This window comes from Numida meleagris, chromosome 22, assembly GCF_002078875.1.
Source record: "Numida meleagris isolate 19003 breed g44 Domestic line chromosome 22, NumMel1.0, whole genome shotgun sequence".
NCBI classification, from domain to species: Eukaryota; Metazoa; Chordata; class Aves; order Galliformes; family Numididae; genus Numida; species Numida meleagris.
In genome coordinates, this window is record NC_034430.1 from 5,261,421 (window position 1) to 5,287,113 (window position 25,693).

The following is a 25,693-nucleotide window of genomic DNA, read 5'->3' on the forward strand; positions in this document are numbered from 1 at the left end:
GCACAGGCCGCTCCCTCCCCGCCCGCGCCCCGTGGTACGGCCCGCCCGCCGCTGATTGGCACGGCGCGCCGCGCACCCACGCCCGGCATTGGTACGGTCCGCCCCCTCTCCCCCTCCCCCGCTCGCCGAGCCGGGAGCGCTCACTCGGTGCCGCCGCGGGGGTGTCCCGCGCGCAACGGTGCCGTGCGAGAAGCGCTGGCGCGGAGCCGTTCTCCGCTGCCGCGGGTCCACGCGCGGGCCCCGTGGGGGTGGGCTGAGCCCCTTCTCCGCGCCACACGGGGCCGCCGCTTCCATCCCTCCGCCGTCGGAACGCTCCGCATCCTCCCCACGCGGGAGCCGGCATTGGTACTGCCCGCCTCTCCCCCCGGGGCATCGGTACGGCCCGGCCCAGGGCGGCTGAGCCGCGCGGGGCCGCCTTTGGAACGCCCCGCCGCACTCGGACCGGTCCTCCCGCCCCACGTGCGGAGGAGCCTTCCACGCCAGCACACCCCCCGCGCGGAGAAGCAGTGGAACGGCCCTCCTGCCACCCCCACCCCTCGCCCGGTGGTTCGGCCCGCACCGCGGTTCCCACGGCTTCCGCAGTCCGGAGCCGCGCTGGGGCTGCCTCGGTGGCACCGGGCAACGGCCGCGGCGTTAACAATTAAAAAAAAAAAAATCGCTAAAAACGTCTCAGCCTCGTGCAGCAACCTGGCACGGCAGCCTGGGCCTCGCTCACAGCGCTCCCGTGTCACCAGGCGGGACAAAAGCCACGCCACGAGCCCGGTCCGCAGCCACGTGCCCCGTTAGCCTGGGTCGGGTGTGACCGCCCTGCGCCGACAGCACGGCGCTGCTCGAGGCTCCGGGACATCAGCAGCCCAGCAGCCCGCCCCGGCATAGCAGCTTCCCAGGGCCACAGCTCCCCGCACCACACAAAGCCAACAGGAATGAGTCGATGAATGAATGAGCCAAGGAAGTGGGGCACCCCGAGCTGAAATGAATGAATGAGCCACCGAGCCCGGCAGGCAGAGGCAGGCTCTGTGTCTCAGCTCACTCTGCGCAGGATCCGACCCTTCACGCTGCCCTGGCTCTGTGCCTGGCTCAGCACCACGTGGAGCAGGAGGCCCTGCACCAGGCGAGAGCCTGGCCCAGCCACGTGGCGTGATGTAAATAGGAGCTGGGTCTGCAGAGGTGACAGCCCTGTCCGGTACCATCCAACCTGTGCTGGGCTGTTTGGCATCAGCAGTTCGACTGGCAACGTGGCTTTGTGCACAGTGTTTGTACAATGTGGTCCCAGCACCTGCTTCCCAAGATGGGCCCAGCCTCCCTGCAGCACAGGTTCTGTGCCACAAGCTGGTCACAACCTTCATCTGGAGCCACAGGCTGACAGCCTGCTCCCTGCCAGCTGGGATGAGATTACTGGAGCAGAGGACAGGGGCCGGGTGGCCGCATGGAAGCGGCATCAGTGAGAACTGGAACAAGAGTGCCTCTGTTCCTGCCCGCAGGAAGCTCCAAGCAGGGCCCCTTGCTGCCCTGCCGCTGCTGCACGCCCATTTGCATAGCGCACAGCACGGAGCTCTCCAGCCCACCAGGCCTCTTCTGCAGCTAAACAAAAGCATTTTATCAGAGAGCTCGCTGATTAACACCCTGCCGTCTCAGTAGCAGGGAGCAACTAGGGAAGTGATCACATCCACACAAGCTACCCCCTGCTCCTGTAAGAGGAGCAAACACTGGAAGCAGGGATGGCAGCACGCCCAGCCCCAAAGCAGTCCAGCTCCTATTTTCAGCCAGAGGAAAGCCTATTGCTACTCTGCCCGTTGCCCAGCACTGTTTAGAAGGGCACCGCGTCCATTTTAACACCCAGGAACTATTTCAGCGGCATCTGGAGGCTTTGGCCAAGCCCAGGGCTGCACTGCTCTCCCTGTGGGCTCCACAAGGTTGTAACAAAGGAACATTTGCACTCCAGGCAGATCAGACAATTCAAGAGAAAATAAAGTAGAATTAGTTAATCTACAGATGCTCAACTGAATGCCTGGGGACAGTTGGAAGTGGGTCACTGATTTTCTGAACTTCCAGTCCAGATTCCCATGAGACAAAGTTCCCCTAAAAAAATGAAATGAACTCCAAAAGAGCCAGATGCATTTTTTTTTTTTCTCCTGGAATTCTTGGAGGAACAGGTCCAGATCAAATGGCTGACAGCCACACAAACACAGCAGAGGGGCTGCAACAAGAGGAGAGCTGCGTGTACTCAGGGTATGAGGCAGGCAGCACGTGGGTACCCTGGGGTAATGACAGTGCTGCCAGGAGCAGAGGTTGCACTGCTCAGCTCCAGGACAGTGCCACGCATTTACCATGATACGGCTGTTATTAAGGACAGGCAAAAGGATTTCCATGAAAATTATGTAATAATTACAAAACTCTAAGGCAGCATAAGAATGAGGAAGGAACTGACAGAGAAGGGACAGACTAGGCGCACATATCACAGAACCATGCAGCTCTGGAGCTGTCAGTGACAGGAGCCCTCTTAAAAAGACAAGGCTTTACATGCACTAGAACTTGTCACTACGGCTTGACAGGTTTTCACAGGTTCAGTGGAGCTGCTCAGAAATGGAAACAGGGGGCAGGCCGGTACCTGCTGACATCAGAGCCTACGCTGGTCCATGCACATCAGCTTCAGCCGACTGCTGCTGCAGACTGTAGCCTGTCACAGAATAGAGACCCAAGGAGATCCACATGCTTCCGTAGCGGGAATTGTGGCTGACTTTATAAATTATAAAAGCTGCTGTCTTCCCAGGTTCTTGTGTTGTGAATGTGAAATTAACAATAAGGGCCACAGCAGATACTGACTGAAGGAGCTGCAGCACTGAGATGTATCCCGTGTACTAGTTAGAAAGCTGAGGCCTCAACAGCAGAAACCTTGTTCAGTTGCCTACACTATCAACTCCAGCAGGGCACAGTGCCCCCACCCACAGTTCAAGGAATGCTGAGCCTCAGCTTTTAGGCTCCAGCTGTCCTGCTTACCCAGGAAAAAGCAACTTTACCTAGACACAAGGACAACTTGCTGAAGAGTCTGAATTAATTGCTAAAGGCTCTGATTTTATTGACAGGTATCAAACTCAGCAACCCTCACACACCCTAGCCGACCTGCCTTTTTCTTCTTGCTTTGACAGCAAGCAACAGCCAGCCCAGGCCACACAGCTGCCAATCCCTCCAAGCAGAGCCCCACAACGCAGCATGAAGACGTCAGGACGAGGACCAAGGCCCACTACCACACCACAGGGCCACGCACAAACACGGAACCGGCCCAGCTCACGCCAGACACCGCATCTCACCGCGCCCACCGAGGCGGGTCAGGCCGTAGCAGCCCCTCACACCGCGCCTCTCCTCCACGCGCCTCCTCACAGAAATGCACTGAGCGCATGCGCACAACCTCTTGAGTCCGGCGCCACGGTTCTGCGCGTGCGCAATCACAACAAAGAGGGTGGTAGCCCCTCCCATACACGTGTCCGTCTCCCTATCACAGGCCCAGCGCTGCGCATGCGCTCAAGCAAAGAATTGCTTTCTCAACCCGCCCACGGCGCTCCGCGCATGCGTTCTGCGGGGTAGCGGGGCCGTGTGCCGCCAGGAGCGAGGCGGCGTGCCGGCGCAGGCGCAGAAGCGCGTGGGGTGGTCGCGCGGGAACCGCTGGGGGGGCGCTGTGAGGGAGGGGGCGGTCCTTCCGGCCCCTCACTTCCGGCCCTAGCGCCGCCGCGGTCGGTGTGGCAGCGCCGCTCGGGCCCGCTCCGCTCCGCGCCCGCCCTGCGGCCCGCATGCAGCGCCGAGACGACCCCTCCGCCCGCATGGGCCGGGGGCCGGGGGGCCCTGGAGGCGCCCGCCAAGGGGCTTCCAATCCGCGGCGGTCTCCCCGAGGCGGGGGGGGACGTGGAGCCGGGGCCCAGCAGCCACCGCCGCTGCTGACCGGTGGGGCGGCCGCCGGCTCCTCGGGCGCGCAGGGCTCCGCCGCCGCCACCCCCGCCCCGCTGCTGCCTGGGGGCGCCGTCAAGATGGAGCCCGAGAACAAGTACTTGCCCGAGCTGATGGCCGAGAAGGACAGCCTGGACCCGTCCTTCACGCACGCCATGCAGCTGCTCAGCGCAGGTACCGCGCGGCCGGCGGGGCGGGGCGGCTCCGGGGAGCAACGGGGATGGCCCCCGCCCTATTGCGGGGAGCCGAGAGCTGGGGATGGCTCTTTTTCGACCGGTGGCCCCATACTCAGTGCGAGGCATGAGGCAGGTTAAGCCTAGAGCCAAAGTTTCATTTTGAAGCGGGGTGTGGTGAGGTTGGCCCCTGTCATCCCCGGGGAGAGGGGGTCCGGAGGGGGCGGTCCGAGCTGAGATTTCCATGTAGCGGCCGCTCGAGTCCGTGAGGTTCGTGTATCAGGGTTTGCGATCTCTGATTTTCCACTCTGGTAATCTGTAGAGAGCTTGTTTCATGCTGCTGCTGAACCTCAATAGGGAGTGGAAATGGCAGTCTTTGTTCTGTGCCCGGAGCAGCCTTCTCCTTCCTCATCGCCGCTGTCCAATCGCCTGGCGGCTCTGATTCCTCCCCATCTCCCCGTGCAGCTGCTGCTCCGCACTCGGTGCCGTGCGGGCTGGGCTCAGCTGCCTCAGATACCTGGCAATAAAATCAGAGCCTTCAGCAGTTAATTCAGACTCTTCAGCAAACTGACCTTCTGTCTAGGGAAGGTTGTTTTTCCCAGATAAGCAGGACAGCTGGAGCCTAAAAGCAGAGTCTCGACATTCCGTGAGCTGTGGGGAGCTACACTGTACCCTGCTGGGGTTGATAGTATAGGCACTATAACAAGGTTGAAGTACTAATCAGAAATGTAGCCAACAGCCATGTTTTTTGTAAAAAATGTCTTGACAGAATGTGGGACGTCGCCTGTGTCACGCCCAAGCTCTTGCTTGGATAGCATATCCCAGTAGAACCCCTCGACCACCACAGACCCCCTTGCAAGAACTCCACATTAACGCAGCTCATGCGTAACGTTAGGTTTTAATAAGTACAGCAATTCTAGGAGTAGGCGGTCAGCTTGTGATAAAGCATGAATATTTACACGTCTAAAATGAGTAAAATCTGTGTGCTTTTGCTCCTGGGTGTGCAGGCTTGGAGGTGCGATCCTCCATGCACCCAGCACTGCAATAACGTGATGTTGACTTTCTGAGCTCTCATTGGGGTTGGCAAGTTTCGTTCCCGGATTTCAGTGACACCTGCAGACCCCACAGTCAGCTTAAAACAGGAAGAACTTAAAATACTGGCTGCCACTTCGAGCTTAAGATGTGTGCCGTGCCGAGCAGGTGGTACCAGCACAAGGACACTGGCAGACTGAAGCAGCAGAGTGCTCCGAGCTCTGGCATTTTGTCATTCCGCTTAGAAATGATTTTTTTAAGGTCTTTGTACTGCTGAACATTGCCATAGTTGTTGCAGTGCTCGAGGCTTTCTTTAGTTCCTCCTTAATGTGGGAAATAATTCTTGAGAATTGCTGTCTCCTGTTATGCAAATAGCTGAGGTACATCGTCATGGGTAACTTGGCATCACTCGTGGACATCTCGATCTAAATAAATCAGTTTTATAATCCGATTTGCCATCAATTTGATGTTTTTCATTAATAAAACCATTTAGCCAGCTGATGCTCACAGCTCTGCGATAATGCCTTCCAGTGACACGAAACCTAAGGAGTTTGCTAATTCCCAAAGAAAGCAACATCCTCAGCCCACTTAGCAAAGCTTTGTTTGCAGAGCAGCGTAACAAGGATTTATGAGTTTTTCCATTAATTTAAAATTTGCTGATGGTAAACTGCGGCTTTGTGAGATGTCAGATGGGAAGAACGCCAGATGCTTCCTGATCGCTTTGGGTATCTTGAAACTTGGGGTTTTTGGGGAGCATTCACCAGCAGACCGAATTCATGGCAACCAGAACTGGAAGCTGATGAAAGAATATCTGAAATAAAGAGCCTCAAAGCACAGCTTTGCACAGATGGCCGACTGTTCCCCAACTCATCTGGGTTGCTCAGAATTTCTCCATTGCCATGGCAGCCCCTGGGGATGTCACGTTGGAGGAGCTGCTCTAGAGCTTGCTTGGGAATTTGAGTCCGGGCCAAAGATCGTAGTGCATCCGTGCAGCACACCTTAAGCAAAGTGATTTTCAGATCAAAACAAGGGCGATTATTGAATGTCAGCCGTAATCCTCCTTTTTTCAGGAGTGCCAGTTGCTTGTCCTACCTCTTTCTAAAGGGAAACCACAGGGAGGTTTTTTGCATTGTAACTGAGACTTGTTTAAAATAGTGTCTAAAAGTGGCCTTTAAGTACCTTTGTGATTCTAGAGCTGTTTAGCGTTTCTGAAAAAAAAATCAGCATTGTTTGGAATCAAGATGAAAGGCTGTACAGTGACGTAATGCTGATTCCCAAACAATGTACTATGTGATAAAGAAGCAGTGAAGTGGGTAGATTGTAGGATTCTATTACACAGCACCCTGAACAGAAATTGAAAACTGGGATTTTTGCACCTTGAAGTATGAGGTTCCTCACTCCCGTGATTCAGGGTGTGCATGACCTTATTTCTCCATAGGAACAAGAAAACCCCTTTTCCTCATTTTGATTTATGCTCTGTCTGCTGTGGGTGCAGGGGTGGAGGTGCTGACGTTCCGTGAGGCACAGTCCTCTGCTTCCATGTGCTGGGAAGTCGGGAGACATCCACTGCCGTGTCAGTTAGGTGGGGGTGTTTTCCAAGTTCTTGCATTCATCTTAGCTGCTTTCATTTCATGGAGAACCTCTCCTTGGACAGAGCTGGCATTTAATCTCTGAGGTTCCTGTGCTACATGAGCGAGCCACCTCTCTGCTCCGCTTGCATGTTATCTGTGGCATAGCATCTAGAAGGTCCTTTATATTCCCAGAAATGCAGGATGGTGAGGAGGGGTGAGTTGGGTGGTGGGAAGGAGATCGGAGCCGTGGGTCTGGAAGCAGAGGGAGCACTGCATGGAGCCAGAGCGTGCAAGGCAGGAGTATGGGGGTGTTGGAGGGCTCCTCAGCACCATGCCTTCTTTATTCTGTGTGCTCCGAGGGAGGACGCAGCTGGGGGAAATGGGCTGCATGGGGAGTTTGGCGGGGTTGGCAGGAGCCTTGCTGGAGGGACTTGCCAAGGAGTCAGCGAGCGGGGCTAGGGGTGGGCTGAACTCCCAGCGCTCACCTCCAGCCTTCCTCCTCCTGCCTCATGCTCCAGCAGTTTCTTCTCTTCCCCATCCCCTTCCCCTGTGCCAGTGCCAGCCCTTCTTTAAGGCGTGGGGTCAGTATTACCTTACTGTCAGAGAATGCTCTCGCCGTTACAAATGAGCGGAGAGCAGGTGTGCTGCAGGACCACGTTCACTATGGTTTTGCTAGGGAAGAGCTTGGGCTTAGATCAGGAGTGGCACTGTGGCTGCTGAGCCTCCTTCTTGCGACGCAGCAGCGTTACCAACCCCCTTTACCTGCCCCATAGGATTTCTTCTGAGACAAAGCAATCACTGCCCCACATGAAGTCCGGGAAGCCACTGCCACGCATGCTGCCAGACTGCTGACATTCCCCGTGGCAAGAAGGTAACCTTCTGCTGCACCTCTGACACGGCCTTAAAAAATCAGCACTGAAATGAGGCATGCTTAATCCCTCAAGGTATACGTACGCTTCTCCTGCATATCAGTAAGTGGTCTGACAAACTGCTACCGCTCGTCAGCTCGTTCATACTGCTTCGTGTTGCGTAGCTAATGGGACAGAATGCATCCGGAGCAGTGGGACACGTCACGGGTAGCGTGGGTCTGCTCCTTCCTCACACCTGTTTGAGGCTTGGGGTTCCCTCTGCAGTGTGAAAGAAACCGTGAGGCCACCTGCGCTGACCCGAGAAATGGAAGGCGCAGAGCTCCGCGGGTTGCTCTTTGGATCAGGGTTCTTTTCTTCTCTCTGGTTTTGGGTTTCACTTGCAGAATTAGTGATGCTGGAGCTGAGGCTTCTCTCAGCAAAGGTTTAACTGTTTGTTGCTCCCCCAGCCCCATCCCCAGGCGTTGCCGCCGTTGCATCAGGCAGAGCAGGTTTTGTTGTGTGCTTGTTGTGAAGTGTGATTCAGTGCTTTTCAGAGGCTTGTGTCTGATCACCTTGATCTGGCGGGACAGTCTAAGGGTGCTTTTATTCTTGCGTGTGTGTAGAAAGACTTTTTTGTTCATATGCAGAATACTTCTACAAATATTCTTACTGGTTTCAGAGAACCAAAGTATCAGAGAGATAATCCCACTGTGCTGGGGGATTTAAAGCTGCACTTCACCAATGCTGAGCCCACCAGGACGATCTTTAGGTTCCACGTCCTGATTCTCTGATGTGTTCTTATAGCTAAAATTAAAAGTCTGTGCGTAAAGCCAACCGAGGCATCTCCTTGGTCTGTTTTATAGATCTGACAGTGCTAGAACTGCATTTGCATGCTGTCCTCAGAAGATCATTTCTTTGCAAAGCAAAAATCAACCCATCTTCCTCAAAGCCAATTGTATCCAGTAATTTTTTTTGAACTGAGGAGTCATGGTAACACTCTTGTAAGCGATCCAAAGAGCTGCTGCAAGCAGAAATTTGAAAAATTAGGCTTTTTTTCATAATTATGCAACATAATATCCAAGTTATATGGTTAGATCTGCAAACTAAATATATATATATATATATGTGTGTCCATAACTGATGGTTGAACACGTTTTCTTAGGGGTGTTTCTGGCTGCATATCCCATGGCTGCCCTTCCTTGGGGCCTGCTGGAAGATGCCAGGTGCCTCCAGCTCCTGGGGCTGCCGTGGCCCATCGGGCAGCAGGGTGGTAACCCACTGTGCCTATCTGGCTTTGGAGTCTGTGAGTGTTACTGAGTGGACAATACGCTGATGGTACCCAGTCTTCAAAAACTGTAAACATGAGCATTTAATGCAAAGCATATAGATGATGACATGGACAGAAATTGTGGGAAACACGAGATGCGGCGGCCCTCTGTGAATCCCGGTAACTGACGGAGCAGGCCGTCCCGCAGCTCTAATCCAGTGATGTGTGTGATCTTGTGAAAGTGTCTCTCTCTCCCCCCTGAGATGTGACAAGTTGTATCTGGGGCACTTTGGACTCAGATATTTATAGGTCTGGGTTTGCTGATGAAATGGCACGCTTCAGCTTTGAGGAGGGGTCCTCTCTCAGCAGGCGCCCGCAGATAGGAGCTGGGGGTGGCAGTGCGGGGTGTGACCGCCCGGGGGGGGGGCTGAACCAAGCAGGGCACCGTGATCCGTCAGTGCCTGGGGTTAATATTGATGCACCGACCCTGAATCTGGGAGCACTCGAGATCTTGTTGTTGGCCATTAAATAAAACTCTCACGTGACCAGACAGCTCGGAAGAGAAAAGGCTCCACTGCGGCCTGGGGGCTTTTTTCAAACAGGAGGGTTTGCCTCCCTCGAGGGCAGGTGCCCTGCAGCAGGGATGGCTGTGGGAGCTCTGCAGGAAGCACCTGCCTTGAGGGTGGTGCTCAGGTCTCCTCCTCAGGTGCCGCCTCGTGCTGTCTCACGGGGCAAGTTTAATTTCCAGCCGATCAAAGAAGGTGTTTGTGTGCTGCTTCCTAATTGGCCTCCCTTAATGACCTGCTTCCAGAAGGTATTGAGGCCTTTCCTCAGCCCCCCCAGGCTGCAGCGTGCCTCCACATCACTCAGCTCACCCCCGTGCTTTTCCTTTTCCAAGCCCCCACAACTCTTAGCATACGATTAAAACTCAGAATCTTATTTGACAGTCAACATGCGTGGTTCTGTTGCCTGAATCAAGTCATGGGCGTCTCTAGGGCTCACGTGCCCAAGGCTCACAGCTTGGAGCCGTGAATTGTTGGTATGATAACGGTGCATTCCTGGAGGGAGGGCTGGCAGTTTCAGAAACCAGTCCGAACTCCGGGCTGTCACTGGCTGCGGCTTCTGGTTATGAAGAATATTGTCAACATAATTGGAATTCCCAGTGTTCGTACGTGCCGATGCCGCTGCGTAGGTGACAGCTTCAAAGCAGTGCATCAGCATTAACAATTTGTAAAAAATTTGCCTGATTTGCTGATGGCCGCTGCATTGAAGCGGAGGGCGTGCAGTCCGTGCAGCCGGGCCGGGTGCTCTGCCCCTGGGAACCGCCCTCATGTGGAGGCCCGAGCCCGGGCACTGACAGCGAGAGGCACCGCACAAGCGATGCACAGAACTGCTTGAGGTTTCCTCCCCATAAGTGATGAGCTCATTGTAGGGCATTCCCTGCCGCTCTCATTTCTTGTTCGTTGTCCTGGTTTTGGCCTGCTGGAATCCCTAGGTGTGAGGGGAAGGAGAGGCGAGCTGGGCTGGCACTTCGGGTGTCCTCTCTGTCCGGATCCCGTTCATACAAATCAATCCGATAAATGCGTGTGTATTGACAGAGAATGAGGGTGGTACGTCCTGCTACGATTCCAACGCTAAAATGATGCTTGTTTGAGGAATATAAGCAGCCCTATTTTTATCTTGTTTAGAAATTGAAAAAATTCAGAAGGGTGAAACAACAAAGAAGGATGAGGAAGAGAACTACCTGGATTTATTTTCTCACAAGAATATGAAACTGAAAGAACGAGTTCTGATACCTGTCAAACAGTACCCCAAGGTGAGGGCCAGAACATAGCTTACTGAATCTCTGTGATTTGCTTGTTTTCTATGGATTTTATGGCTGAATGCTAGAGATAGTGGCTGTCAGCGTGTCAGCAGGAGTTATGCCAGTGTGCCGCTATCACTGTGGAATTTTTCCTGTGCAAGCTTGCAGGATCTTATTTCTAATGTATTACATATATTACATTTCTAGAATGTCTAGGGATAAAGCTAAATGGTGATGCGCAGTTGTGGTGTTTCGTTACCAGAATAGGCTCCCATATGCAGAGCTCTGTGTTTTACGGTTAAGACCGCATTTAACTCTTAAGACTGCCTGTAAATCTGCTAGAGAGGAGAAGTCGAGTTAGAATGAAGCTCATTTTCTGTTAGTTAATTTAGCTTGATTTTCTGGTGGAGCATTTGGAATTTAAATTTTCCTGTGTATTTTTTGGTCTGATGATTTTTGGTGTGACTAAATTTGTAATCCAGCTTAACGTTAACGAGAAGCTTTTGTTGAGGTTACTGAGTTTTGGAGCTAAATAATTCCGTTTTATTTGCAGTTCAACTTTGTTGGAAAGATTTTGGGACCTCAAGGCAACACCATCAAGAGGCTTCAGGAAGAAACTGGTGCTAAGATCTCTGTGCTTGGGAAGGGTTCAATGCGAGATAAAGCAAAGGTAACATCCCCCCCTTTGAAACCGTACACATACGTTAGTGCCTTTCACTCGGATGTGAAAAGCAGATGTTCTCAAAGCATTTTGTAAATCAGAATTGAAAAGCGAAGGCAGTAGGAAGTCACCTTTCTGAAATTGGTCTGTGCTTGCTGGGAGCATTCTTGATTGAGAGAGAAGTGTGATGGATGTTTTCTCCATAAGCGATACTTGCAGAAACCCGTCATCTTCTGATGTACTGTACCTCAGGTGTACAGATAACTTATATGGAAGGTGATATACAAGGTCTTTAAAGTAAGAGCCAATTCTAGCTACTTGTTGAAAAGTCATTTGCTGAAGCAATGTTTCCCCTTCAGAAAAAAAACCCCAAACATTTCCCATTTCCAGCGCTCCCCTCTGAAGTCCGTAAATTCTCATGGTTTCCTGAAGACTTCGGAGCAGCGCGTTGCTGGTAATCGTTTGTGAATCACAAAGAGCAAGAAGGCTTTCTGAGCAGAAAAAAATGGAATTTCTTTATTTGCTCGCTGCTAAAATTGAGCCAACAATCAATCAGTGGGGCTGTAACTTCATTCCGCTTTCACTTCAGCAGCCTGAGAAGTTTTTACACTGGTTTATTTATAGCTTCTTAAAGCCAGCTGAATAACGCAGGTATCCGAGAGCAGAGTTAGAGCACGGGTGTCTGAGGTATTAGACTTCACTTTCACTGTAAAGAGCACCTCAGGCAGCAGGGGGTGTAGAACAGGGAGAACATCGCTTCCGTGTGCTTAGTGGGAAAAGTCGCTGGCATCATTGCATTTACCACTGATATCACAGGCACCTGGAACAGCAGCTGCAAAAAGCTGGAGGGTGTAGGCTTGCAGGTTGTGCTGGTGGCTTTTTGTAGAACTGTATACTCGTATGCGTAGGATGTTAACGTGATCTGTGATCAGGCACAGCTCAAATGCTTTTTAAGCCTGTTAAGGCTTAGGAAGCAGGAGAAGAAAAGCAGTTTTGCTGCATCTTGTTTGGTTTTAGGACTCCTTGATACACTTTTTTTTCAGGAGGAAGAGCTGCGTAAAGGGGGAGATCCTAAATATGCTCATCTAAATATGGATTTGCATGTCTTCATTGAAGTTTTTGGACCCCCTTGTGAAGCATATGCTCTGATGGCTCATGCCATGGAAGAAGTCAAGAAGTTCCTTGTCCCAGTATGTATACTGACGCTCTTTCCTTATTTAAGAAGACAGATGGGTTAAGATTTGCTCAGTGTTAGTCTCACAGTGGTACACTTCCAGGGCAGTAGCACAGCAAACTTGGAGCAGGTATTTCTTTCCAGTATTAGCTATGGACACAGGGAGTGGAGAGCTCGTCTGGCTCCATGTGTCATTGTTAGCAGGTGAATGGTGGTACCTGTGTCTGGCATGGAAAAGGCTTCCTGAATGGCATGGAAGAGATTTCCATAGAATTGGTCAGATCAGAAACTGGTCAGATCAGAGTGTTTGCTCTGACGTGAGGGTGAGGAGGGTGGCTGCCCAGGAGCTCGGTGGTAGTGGACCTGGTGGTGTAGGTAGTTTCTGAGACACATCTGTCCAATCAACATTTCTGTGGCTTTAAATTGGTAAGATGAGAAGGGACCTCGTTTTGCTACTCAGACATTTATACAACTGACACTGGTTGTCTTTTTTGGGGATTTCTTCTTCTGGTGAAGTTTCTGAGACCTTTATGTTCAACCTGATGTTAGTCTTATGTAATACAACAAAGCCAGAGTATCGCCCTTAGGAATTGCAGAACCCTGAGGAGTCTCTCATGGGTTATTGAAATGGAGGTCTTGCTCACCAAGTTGGGAAGCAAACAAAATGGGGATGAAGCACACAGTGCTCCCAGCCTCTGTCTAGCCCAGGCTGTGATTCAAGGCCCCAGCAGGCAGAGAGCTGAGGACACCCCAGCACCGCGCTGCGCTGAGCTCGGCTGAGGTGGAAGAGCTCAGATGTTCTGTCTGAAACAAAAAGGGCGGGTGGAATCCAAGAGCTGTAGGTAGTGGGGAAGTGTGGCAAAGCTTATGGTGGCTGGGTGGTTTCTGTGAGTCTGACACAGAGATGAGTGTGTGAAGAGCCTTTGAAGGAAAGAGGTCATCTTCAAGGAGACCTTTGGATGTACAGAGCTCCGGCTCGCTAAGGCAGGCGTGCAGCCTCGCTATTTAAAGTGTCTTATCTATCAGTGCCTTCAAACAATGTGTTAAACTTGTGAAAACTGACAGAGCAGTCACTATGGAAGCCAGCAGTGCTGTGAAGACGCAGCTGGTAGGAGACTCCGTGCTTTGTGGAGTTGCCATGGCAGCATGAAGATCCCCTGTGTGCGCTCGGGGAGGGGTGGGCTGCAAGGACCTCTGATGGCTCACCAGGGACTCGCACTAATTCCTGAAGCTGGATCCCCTGGGGTGATAAAAACGCACAGAGCAGAAGCATACTGTGTTCGTGAGACTGCGAGAAGACAGCCTGCATTTGCAAATTGGTATTTACTCTTCGTCAGGCTGCATCCTCTCCTGTTCCTTCAGCGTGTCAGGAACACAGCAGTATGCCGTTACATTACGTGGGCTCCTTGCCACCTGCCTGCCTTTAAATGGGAGTGTAAGGTGCTTCAGGGGAGATATATCTTGCCTGACTTAACCTCTGAACTCTCCAACATTTGCAAATAAATCTTGCCAGTGTCCCTGGGGTGCTGAATATCGGATGCCTCCAGAGCTCCCACAAGCAGGACCTCTTCCCAGGGACCAGCTGCGGCACACACAAAGTACTGCGCCCTTCTCAGCTGCTTTGGAGCCAGCTGGCATTTGTGTGCTGCTGCCTGCTGAGAAGATCCCAGGAAAACTAACGGGCAGGTTTTCATTTAGGACTGTTAGGTCATTTTTATTCTAGCACGGTGGCTTATGGTACCCTGGAGCAGAGACTCTAGTTAGCTGCTCTTTGGAGCTGACTCTCTCCCCTCTTTAGGATATGATGGATGATATCTGTCAGGAGCAGTTCTTGGAGCTCTCCTATCTGAACGGTGTACCAGAGCCAACTCGTGGCCGAGGAGGCCCTGTGCGGGGAAGGGGAGCAGCTCCACCACCGCCTCCACCTGTTCCAAGGTACCTTTCCCAAAAGCATGGACCTGGAAATGCTGCATCTTGCTCAGAGTGGTGCTGCGAGATCAGGTTAAGCTGCTTATTCTTGTACATCAGCTGTTGACTTTGACCTTGGCTTTTGGCCAAAGCTTTCTCGCCTTGTTTTGCAGGCTTGCTTTAGCAAGCTGACATCAAATATTCTATACGTTTTGAGTTATAATCTAGCTCGATGGATGTCTTCTTTATTATTTTTGCTGTCTGAAATCAGTAGCGTCATAAAGTAACCATTAAAAAAATTGAAAGAATTGCTAGAAATTTGTTTTTTGAATACAAAGTTGGCCTGCAAAATCATGTGCAGATGTGTTGTGTTTGCTTCTACAACCTCCAGCAGAATACATATTTTCAGTTTAAACTGACCTTCCTTTGAAAGTCACAGGGTAGCGTTGTTCTGTCACTGCTGTCAAGGCACTGAGACGAATTGGTGATGTCGCTCTGGTGCCGTGGTTGCTTCACCACATATTTCACGGGGTCGAGTCTTTGCTCCTGTCTGACTGTTTATCCCAGAAGTGCCCCAGCTCATCTCAGTGACAGTCTTTACGGTGCTGGAGGTGTGGCAGTCATTGCTGCTCAGTGACAGAGGGCTGTGTGAAAGGAGCTCTGAGAAATGCCTCGGCCGATGTTCTGTATCGGATTCATTCCCGTGCAGCCTGTAACGCGCTAGTGTTCCCATCCCAGAAGGGTTTTCTTTAAGTGATGCAATACAATATTAACAATTCGTTCTCGACAAATAATCCATAACTTAATGAATGGTAACCAAATTTATTTATCAAGCGATTGTGTTTTATCGTCGCTGTACGCCGCCGTAGCTGCTCACATCCCTTCTCCTCTCCTTGCAGGGGGCGCGGTGTTGGCCCTCCCCCTCCGCCGCCTCCTCCCCGGGGGGCTCTGGTGCGAGGAGCCCCGGTGCGGGGGGCCATTGCCAGGGGAGCTGCTGTAGCCCGCGGAGTGCCTCCCCCCCCAGCAGTCCGGGGTGCTCCTGCACCCAGAGCACGTGCGGCCGGCATCCAGCGGATACCGCTTCCTCCTCCTCCCGCGCCGGAAACCTACGAGGAATACGTAAGGAACTCTACCCCTTTGGGTTTTATTCCAGCTAGCTGGTCGTGTGTTAGGCATTGAATGTTCTGGAAATAAAGGCTGCGACCGCGAGTACTGCACTGAAGAAGTGAGCAGTAGTGCAAACACTGGCATGGTGCTGGGTGCCCTGCTCTGCCTGCTTCAAAAGGAGGAGCTGCTAGTATCATAAATAGCATAAAACTGAAACGTGCCCAAGTTTTTGATGCGCAGCAGCATTTTGGGGAGCCATCACAAATAAGACAACTTGAAAAACCCTGTTTCCTCATCCCAGTAAAACTTCTGAAGCCAAGACTGGTTTTTGTCTATCTGTAAATCTGTGTACTGGGTAGCACGGTTACAGACTTCCTAATGCCTGGATTTGTACTCTAGACAAGCTGTAGTCCTGGACGTGTAAGTGACTTCCTAATTCATTCATGTCATGGTTTTGTGGATCTTTACATTGTAAAGTTCAGTGCAGTTTGTTCCTTGCTAGCCACAGCACACAAGCAGCTTTTAGCTGCCCGCTCATGTTTTCTGCTTGATCCCCTTCCCTGTGGCAGGCAGGGACTCATGAGCTTCTCCAAAAACTCCTGTAACCCGAGTTCACTTTTGCTGCTACCTTTGGTCAGTCGTTAACCTTCCATCTTTCCATTAATGCCATTTGTGTCATCCATTTCAGGGCTATGATGACGCATATGCAGACCAGAGCTATGAGGGCTATGAAGGCTACTACAGCCAGGGCCAAGGGTAAGTCTCCCACCTGTTACTGCGAAAATTACGCATGTTTTTTTTTTTGTTTGAAGAGAGTAGAAACACTTATTTCTGAGTGTGAGCTGTAGGGAAAGTGCCCTCTTCTGCTGTAGTCCTGGAGTCCCCGTGGAATAACTTCTGGGAGTGTCCCAGTGTTGTTGGCAGATCCATAAAAGCAGCGAATGCGCACCACGGCCACGAAGAGCAGAGGTGCCCATGTTGCTCAGGTGTTTGTGCAGCTTGTGTCACTTCAGGAATACGATTTCAGCACTGTATGTAACCAGCATAATTACTCTTCCAGGGACACAGAATACTATGATTATGGACACGGGGAGGCACAGGAAACCTATGAAGCTTATGGTATGTCTGGGAATCCTGTTCTCTTTGTAGGGAAGGGGCTGCACATAGCTGGGATTTGCCTGCACGCAGCAGCTGTACGCAGTTGGGAACTGCTTGTTGTTGGTCAGCTGTTCTCCAGTGCTGCTCCACACTGGGCAGAAACTTCTGACACTGAGGAGGACCTCAAATAGTTTTCATGGTAGAATATTTTTACTCTACAGATTACCCAGATCAGAGCAACTCAAGGCATTATGTGGTTTTCTTTTCTTACCTAGCTTGATTGTCTCAAAGGTGATGAAAAAATCCATTTTTAACTATGGAAATATCTTTTCACTTCCTTGTAGCTTTAGAGTATTTTAAGAGCTATGGATTTCCACCCACAGCACTACTTTTGCTGCTGTCTGGTTTCATGAATTATATTTTGTTGAGCTGCATGAATGCATGGCTCCATCTGCTTCCTTATCCTCAAAACCCTTCCAGCTGACACTGACTGCACTACACGTTTGCTTTAAAAATGGTTTTAAATGTCGTATTAAGGCCTCCCCCTTGACTGGGTGGAAAAATGTTGTTCAGTGTGACTTGCAGGTAGTCTGTGAAGTTTGGCTAATGTGCATTACCTAAGGCCATCAACTTAGGCTAGACTGAGGAGTGTGGGAGGCCAATTTAAGCACAGCTATGTAAATCACAGACTGCTGAAAGCCATAGGCCGCCTATTCGAGGTGTTGGCAATAGAGGATTAGGTGACTGCATTGTTGTTTTTTTTTTAAGCTAGTTCAGATATCTGAGCTTGTGAGTGGCATCTACATATGGCAATAAGAAAGACTCATTTTCCTTTCCCTGTAAGCAGCGAAGGGCTCACAGCGAGCTGCTTAGTGGCATGGAAATACGCTGTATTGAAGGCAGTGCCTGCAGCAGAGCATCCATCAGTTGCCTGAGGGTGTGAGTGAACTGAGCTGGTGATGGTAATGACCAGCACAGGGAGGCTTCTGGTATTCTCAGAAACAGGGAATCCCTCTGCCCTGCTGCTGTTGGGAGCTGTGAGCAGAGCCAGGCCTGCCTCTGGGTGTGCCCTGGGCGTGAGCTGTGAGAAGGGCAAATTCAGGTGCTTATCAGGGCTGCTCTGCCAGTCTGAGGTGGGTGTGAGCAGACAGCTGCTGTCAGCAGTGCTGGGTATCTCCGTGCCTCTGTGCAGAATGGCTCTGGGATGGCTTGGGTTGCTGCCTGCGTCAGTCACGCAGCACAAAGAGGTTTTTGTGCCTCCTGCTTGGTAGGAGAGCGGTGTTGTCTGGGGTATGAAGGCCAAAACGCTCGTGCACTTGGCATGAAGTTGCCACAGTTAATCTGTTTATCCACAGTAATTTCCTTTGGTCTCTGCTTTCATGAAAACAAAACCAGAAGAATAAATTGTTGAGCCAGGCTGGAGACTTGCGAAAATCAGAACATGTTCCGCGGCAGCAGGAATAGCGGCCGGCTGGGCTCAGGGTTCAGAGGTTGCTTTTGTGAAGTGGGGACTGTGCAGAGAGCAACAGGCATGCCATTATGAGTATTACAAGCACCAAACTGAAAGCTGAGCTTGGGCTTGAGGCAGCTCAGGAACGATGGGGCGCAAACTCTGGTTGTTTCAGTGGTAGCTGTGCGTGGCAGAAGTTTGTGGCTGTCCTGCCCAGCGCCTTGTCCCAGCAGTGTTGGTGCAGTGCTGGCACAGGACAGCAGATCTGCAGCCGAGCAGGTGCTGCGCTCCCCGTGGCTGCAAATGGTCCCTGGTTTGGGAATGTTTTGGCACAGGAGCAGCCCGGCCTGGTGCTCCGGGACGAGGAACGCTGCCTGCAGCCATGTCGGGCCTGGAGGTCGGTGCTGATGGCCGAGAGGCTGCGACCGCCGGGCCCGCGTGGGGCTGGCTGCCAAGGCTGCCCTGAGAGCTGGCTGCAGCTCTCTGAAATTAATTACTCATAAAAGGCAGTGGGTTTGTCCAAGCCTGTGCTGAGCGGGGAATCCTGGCGCAGCAGCTTTTCCCAGAAACATGTGCTGCAAGAGGGATTTCTGTGGAACTGGGGGGAACGAGGGGTACCTCACGTCAGCCCCGTGCAGATCCCTGTCGGGAGGAGCCTGCTGGGCCACGCCAGGCCCCGAGCTCACTGCCAGTGTTGATTTATCACTCTCTTTTCTGCAGGCCAAGATGACTGGAACGGTACCAGGCCCTCCCTGAAGGCCCCGCCAGCCCGGCCGGTGAAGGGCGCCTACAGAGAGCACCCATACGGACGTTACTAAAAACAAAATGAGGGAAAAATAGCAGTTATGAGCAAACAGTTGTTACTGATTCTTGTATCTCCCAGGATTCCTGTTGCTTTGCCCACACCAGACAAGTAATTGTCTACCTGTTTTTCTTCGTGGCCCTTTTTCTCCCACTCCATCCTCACCCTGCATTCTGGCTTCTGTACGTAGTATTTTAAAATGAGTTAAATAGACGTAGAGCACCGATTTTAATTTTTTTTTTGAGTGTGTAGATTGCTTTTCTTTCTTTGTTGTTTAGATAAATAAAACTGTACCTTTTTCATAAAAAAAAAAAAACAAGTTTAAAATGTTAGTTTCAAAAGTGACATGCTTGCTTAGCAGATATGAAACTAAGGTTCTGTTAACCTTTAAGTTCGGTTTTAAGGAACCCATAAAAGTTGTAGTTGCAGAATCCCAAAGTAGGCTACATTTCAAAATTCAGGGCTGTTTTTAAGAATTAAAATCATAACGTAACGGTAGTAGTTGCCACCGTTTAGAAGTAACCTCAGACGTCAAACTTTCCTTAAAAGCAGATTGCTGGTGAATCTTAAGTTTAAATTTTAATACGAAGGATCCTCAAGCAAATTAAATAGCATTTTTTTAAAAGGTAATTGACCTAAAAGGAAAAAAAAAAAAAAAAAATTAGGTTTGTAAAATTGACTTTCATTATGTGGGTTTTGAAATCTAGCCCCGAACATGCGGTGTTGAGAGATGCTTGGGAAGTGGATGCTCCACTGTGAAGGGGTTCGTAGTTCGGTCCTGGATGGAGAACTTACGAGAGGGAAACAAATTAAAGCGTGGCTCTAATTGCCCAATGTTTGATATTAGAAAACAGCATTAAGTGAATAGGTCTGAATTCTATAAAATTGCAGTCTTCTCGTTTTTATAGCGCTGGGGGCAGATAATACAGTGCAAGCTTAAAACTGACAAAACGATCAGTATTAGCCATCCCATTGACTTGAACAAGTGCATCTCAACACTAGCTCTGCTTAAAAAGGGACGCTGCAGCTGAAAAAATGAGGAAAATTTTCACTTTGTACATAGGTTAAAGTCCTAATGGGATTTGTACACGGTCGTCCCACTTTGTTCTTGAAGATTAAATGCTACATGTGTAAGTCTGCCTAAATAGGTAGCTAAAACTTGTCAACATGTCTGCCGCAGTTTGTCAATAAAGTTTAGTCCTTTTTTAATCAAAGTAAATGTGATGAATTGTCATTTTCTTTTTTGTTGAGCAGTAAAATAGCTGTTCTTTTTTTTTTTTCAAATAATTTTAAATTAATGCTAAAGCTAATTGTCTTTTTAAAATATGGAGACATTCTAAAAGTGGTGGGTTTTTTTTTGCAATTCTTACCAAAAGTTTATCAAGTTCATCGAACAAGTTTAATTTAAAGGGGAAAAAAAAAAAAAAAAAGGAAAAGAAATCTTGTTTTTCACCCCCTGGAAGTTCTTGAAAGCAGTTTGATCCTGGACTGTGGCAGCAAGCTGACTTCTGTCTGCTGGAAAGTGTTTCTGGTGCTCCGCTGAATTACTGATTCAGATCGCAGGTGGCCTCAGAGCAAGGCAGGCTGCAGACTCCAGGCTGAGTCTGAAATGGCTGCTTTAAAAGTAACGTGACAAAGCGAATGCTGAGAAATCCGAGGAGGAGGGAGCTTGCTTTCTGTGCATGTAAACTCCCCTAACCCACTTGGCTGAGATGATGCCCTTCCTACTCGAAGGCAGCCTTTACTCGGAAAGCCACTTACAAACGTATCCCTGTTTGAGAAGGGTGCTGCAGTCGCTCCTCATATCCTTCCGAAGGGTGTGTATGCGTTTCTGTGTATATCCATCTCAACACCGAAACCTTCTCACAGAGACATGACAAACTGGTTGTGTTTCCCAATGCAAAGCGATCTGGCATCCCAGGGGGAGAGAATAAAACTGCTCGGGGGTGAAAAATAGAGCATCAGGAAGCAAACTGCTCGTAGCAGTGCATGATCGAGGGGAGTACTTTAAAACAGAAAGTTGTATTTGTAGATTGTTATTCAAGTGTAAATAACTGAATTTTCAACAATGGTTTGGAGTCAGCTTTCAGGGCATAATGTCTTGCTTGATGAAAAGATCACCCTATGCCCCCCTTTTAAAGGAAAATTATCGCAGGAGAATCAGGATGTGTAAAGCTAACATGCATCGCAAAACCCAAAAGGTAACCTAAATGTCTGATTTTAATAGCACATTTCTCTTTTACATAAACTGTGACGGCAACTTGCATAAACTTTATTGAAACAGTTCTTCAAGTGTTAATTTTCATGTAAAAATTTGCAAAAAAAAAGAAAATATGTTTAAAATAAACATTAAAAAAAAAAAAAAAACACGACCAACCACATGCTTCTGCATAATTAGCGATAACTTTAATACTGTGCCCTTTGAAAATGCACTGTAATGTAATGTGGGCAAAAAGGAATCGGCAAGCTTAAATATCAAAAGATGTAAAATGACAACGAATATAGATAGCCCTGCTACTGCCAAAAAATTCTGCTCAGTTATTTAAAGCTGTCAAGTGATGGCCCCTTCTAGACCCCGGTATTGCTACCTACCGTGAAACGCTCAAAGCTCAGCTTAAGTTGCATGTTTTCCTTCCTGTGTAATTGCATGCAGGAATCTTTGCTGTCGCTTTGTGCTCGCGTTGAGGAGACTCACGAGTGTCTTCAATTTGCAGGAGCGCAGAGCACGGAGCGGGGAATCGCTGGGGAAGGCGAGGAGGGGCAGCGCGCAGCGGGTGAGTCTGTCCGGTTATTTCTGCACCTTACGGCGAGCTGCTAACGCGTTCTGTGTGGGCAGAGAGGGCGGCACCATCTGAGCTGTTACACTGGAGCCGTTCTTAACGTCCCCAGAAATAAATCAGTGCTGCGGAAGGCCAGCTCCGCCAGCGACGCTCCTGCAGAGGTTATGGCACGGGGGGAGGCTTCGCTAGGCACGTGCTTGCAGCTCTCCCACCGAGATCCCGTGGAGCAGGAGGTCCAGTGGGTTTGGGGAGAGGGGACTGGGGCAAGGAGATCTGTTTCTTGGGGCCGGTTCCTGGTTGAGATGCTGGCTTTCATGAGAGCGCTCGCGGCTGCAAGGTAGCACTCAAGGTGTTCTTACCCTGTGCTCTAGAAACAGAGCAGCCCAAGGAGGAATCCGTAGTGATAGCATAGAATCCTGGAATGGTTGGGTTGGAAGGGACCTTGCAGCCCATGCAGTCCCAACCCCTTCCATGGGCTGGCTGCCCCCCAGCTCCGGCCGCCCATGGCCTCGAGCGCCTCCAGGGATGGGGAACCACAGCTCTGGGAGCTGCCAGTGCCTGACCGCCTCTGGGCCCAGAATTTCCTCCTCACGTCCCACCTAAATCTCCCCTCCTGAAGCCTTTCCCCCTCGTCCTATTGATTTACAGACCATGTTAAAAGTCGCTCTCCCTCCAGTTCATTAGCTGCCCCCAGTTACCTGCAGGACCTCGATTCCAACAGGACTCTGCGGTGCATTAAGGTCAGCAGCTGCAGATAGCCCAGACAGACCTCGCTCCTTCCACGCCGCCCTGCTGGGCCCCGAGGGGACCCTGGCTGTCCTCGGTTCGGCTTTTTGTCCCCTGCGCTGTCACACTGCTCAGCCGGTGTTCCCGGGTTGGGACAAGCCCAGCCGGGAGCCCTGGCGGTGGGGAGCCCCGGCCCCTGTGGGTCACCTTTGGGCGGTGGTGGGGCTCCCTCTGGTGGCTGCTGTGCCCGCAGTGATTTGTTCCGTAAACGCCTCGGTCAATGCAGCACGTGCTTGCAGACCGTGCCGTGCTGTGGCTGGGGATGCAGATGCTCCAGCATCACGCGGTGACCTGCTCGCGCAGCAAGGACGCGTCTCCCCGCCGGCCCCGAAGGCAGCAGCCCTGAGCGTGTCCTCTGGGGACAGCTAATTGGTTTCTCTCGTATCTTGAGATCGCATGAAGCCCGAGCTCCAGAAATCAAAGAACAAAGAAATAAACCTTTGTGCTGCTGGAGAGGTATAATGGCTTCAAAAGGCCGCTGTGCAAAGCCCCAGGAGCGGGACGTAGAGGACGTGAGACTTATTTTATATGGAAATGCAAAGCTACCCAACGAGCCTCTCTTAAGAGCATTAGGAACAAGAAAATGGTTATATGTGGAAATGGTGCAGCAGAATGAGATTACCCTCAATTCTTTGCCTTTAACTTGAAAATTGGAGCCGTAATTTTGTTAGGGAAAGACATCGCATCTGGAATTCGGTGGCCTGCTCGTGTAATGCATCTCCATTTACAACGCAACTGAAACATCGGTTTCTGTGGTGTTGTTCCAGTCTTTCCCATTTCTTTCTTAATAGGCACAACTTTTATACCAAGTGGAAAAGATTTGATAGAGATCATCTATTACGATGCAGTTTTTTACCAGAAGAAGCAGATCTTGTGGTGCTGCCTGTGGAGTTGTACGGCTTGCTTGTGCATCACATTTATTGCGTGTTTATGTGAAAATGTTGAATGTTATGGGGCAATGTAGATCTTAATATATTGAAAATAACTGTATATGCTAAAAATTTTTCAAAAACATGTTCCGCATCAGACATCTTCCTCCCTCTCAAAGCATCACTACGTGCAGATTTTAGCCCAGAGTCTGCAGAAGCTAATTGGAGAGCCCAAAATAGCTGCCAGCATCGGATGTGTCTCTGAGATGTTCTAATGAGCCAGCCGCTCCGGGGGTGATGCAGGATTCTCAGAAATATGTGGGGGTGGAGGCTGCTCGGAGTGCTGGAGACTGAGTCACCCGGTGACCTTCCCTCTTGTGCTGGCACTCAGCCATTGGAGGTGGTACTTATTCTGCTGGCTGTTGGCAAACAAGTGCAGGTGATGTTTCACCTCCAGACTTGCCTACAGAACTATCTCGTTATTTGTAGGATGGTGGTAAAGCCCATACACAGGATGAAAGCCCCCACATACGTGGCACTGCGCAGCGTGATATACAGCGGTAGTCACGTCCCCTCTGTGGAAGTGTTGCCCAGCAGTGCTGCTCTCAGGCTTGGCTTTAGGAACACCCTCTGCTGCAGAGCACTCCCTGCTCAGCAGTCCATCTTCTATGGCTCCTGCCCTGGGGGGCTGGCTGCTTGGAGCCGGCACACTGCCGGACTTTGTCCTCCTTCAGGGCATGTCACCACGTGTATGCTGCCCAGTATGTCGGGCAGGACCTGAGCTCCAGCTGGGATTGCAGAAATGTCCCAAGCAGTTTTTCCTGGAAGGAGATTGTTGCACTGTTTGTATTCCTTACCCCTGGTTTCAAGTTACTGTTTAGATGATCGGATAAAGCAAATGACTGCGAGCTTTGTTTTTTAACTTATTGATGATGATTTTAACTTAATGTGGCCCTCTGTAAAACTCTGTATTTGGCCAGCTGGATCCGGCTGAGGTTTAGGAGCACAGCTGGATTCCCTGCTCGGCTCTTAGAGCAGATGATTCTTTTTGTACGGAATGAGTTTTCAAATTTATATGAGAGCATCTGTCCTGGACAGAGCCAAGAGAAACAATTGAGATGTGCATCTCTTCCTCCCTTGTCCCACACCAGGTGGGCAGCCGGCACAGCCCCCCGGAGCAGCCCTGGAGGGAGGGCAGCAGCTGTGCCCGTCTGCTGGGAGCTGTGCAGAGCAGGAGGTGCCACTAGCACAGCCCTTCCACGGCTGCGAGTACAGATGGTGCTTTTGGGGAGTGAGGCACAGCTGAGGGAAACCCTGCCTTAATTGAGAAACCTTCAGCATCTCGGATGAGATGTTGGACACAAGCCCCGCTGGTAAGCTTTGAGGGGGAGGAATTTCTGCAGCCAGTCAGGACCTGCTGGGAGCTGCCATCTCCAATGTAGATATTATTCCTCTTCTCTACTCAGGAAGCTCAGTTCCCGAGAGCACAGAGCAGAACCCTTCGCTGTCGCTGCTCAGCTGAGCCTTGCATTGCTGCCATATGTTCCAATAGAAATGTTTGTTTCCACGCTCACTTTGCTCCTTTTGCGACGCGGGATGGAGCTTGGATGCGTTGCTTTCAGAGCTGATGAAGGAACACGGTCCAGGAGCCCTTTGCTTTACTGCCAGTGGGAAGTAACCAAGTGCCAGCTTTGCTGAACACCGGAGCTCCCTCAGCTGCCTCCAAAGCTGGAGAGAGGCAGCCCCGAAGCACAGCCTGCCCCGTGGAGCGGTTACTGCTGGTTCTGGAAGCAAGCACAAGCAACGGCGTGCCTGCAGTGTTACACCCAGACCTGCTCCTTAGCGCGCCGGTGCTGCTGCTGGGCTGGAGGATGTGGTTCTGCCGCAGGTGCCGGGATGCTGCTGCGCTTTGGTGGCTCTGCACAGGTTCCAAAACCGATAAGGAACAGATCGCTCCTGCGAAAGGTCGTTAATTTTAGAAGTGGCTTTGCCTGCAGCCTGGGCAGGGGTAGCAGGCAGGATTGCTCCATCTGACCCACAGCATCAGCCACCCACAAGTTGGGGAATTCAGCGCAAAGCGCTGCACGTGGCTGGTAGTGGTGGTGAACGTCAATCAAGCTGAATCGTGGAGTTAAAGTAACTTGTATAGGAAGCTGGCACGCTCCGCCACAGCTGGCGTTTAGCAGATGTTGGAAATGATTTGTCATTCCTTAATAAAGATAGAACGTGGATCTTTTGGCTTCCAAACATGCGAGGTGTTCTTTCTCTTCCCACGGCGGGGTTGCTGCCTGTTGAGGATGTTACCTGGGGATCCGTGTGCCCGGGGGGGGGGAAGGGAGGACTCGCACTGGGAGAGCGGGGTCACGGGGCTGCGGGGGCTCAGGACACGCGCCGAGGTTGGGTTCGGGTGCCGTGACAGGGCGG

The 25,693-nt window shown here is 51.0% G+C and overlaps 1 protein-coding gene across 4 annotated transcripts; it reads left to right on the forward strand.

The window, feature by feature from the left end:
* Positions 3,577-25,516, forward strand: KHDRBS1 (KH RNA binding domain containing, signal transduction associated 1). Of its 4 annotated transcripts, XR_002432551.1 has the most exons (11): positions 3,577-4,113; positions 10,519-10,646; positions 11,188-11,304; positions 12,339-12,485; positions 14,268-14,470; positions 15,277-15,496; positions 16,173-16,240; positions 16,545-16,603; positions 18,753-18,945; positions 21,549-21,608; positions 24,736-25,516. XR_002432551.1 is itself a non-coding variant. In XM_021375718.1 (9 exons), the coding sequence occupies exons 1-9, from the start codon at positions 3,786-3,788 to the stop codon at positions 18,848-18,850; spliced, it is 1,368 nt and encodes a 455-aa protein (XP_021231393.1). In that variant the 5' UTR covers positions 3,577-3,785; the 3' UTR covers positions 18,851-20,053. The 4 variants fall into 4 exon arrangements, 2 of the variants coding, with proteins under 2 accessions (XP_021231393.1, XP_021231394.1); XR_002432550.1 differs by having other exon boundaries at positions 21,549-25,516; XM_021375718.1 differs by lacking the exons at positions 21,549-21,608; positions 24,736-25,516 and having other exon boundaries at positions 18,753-20,053.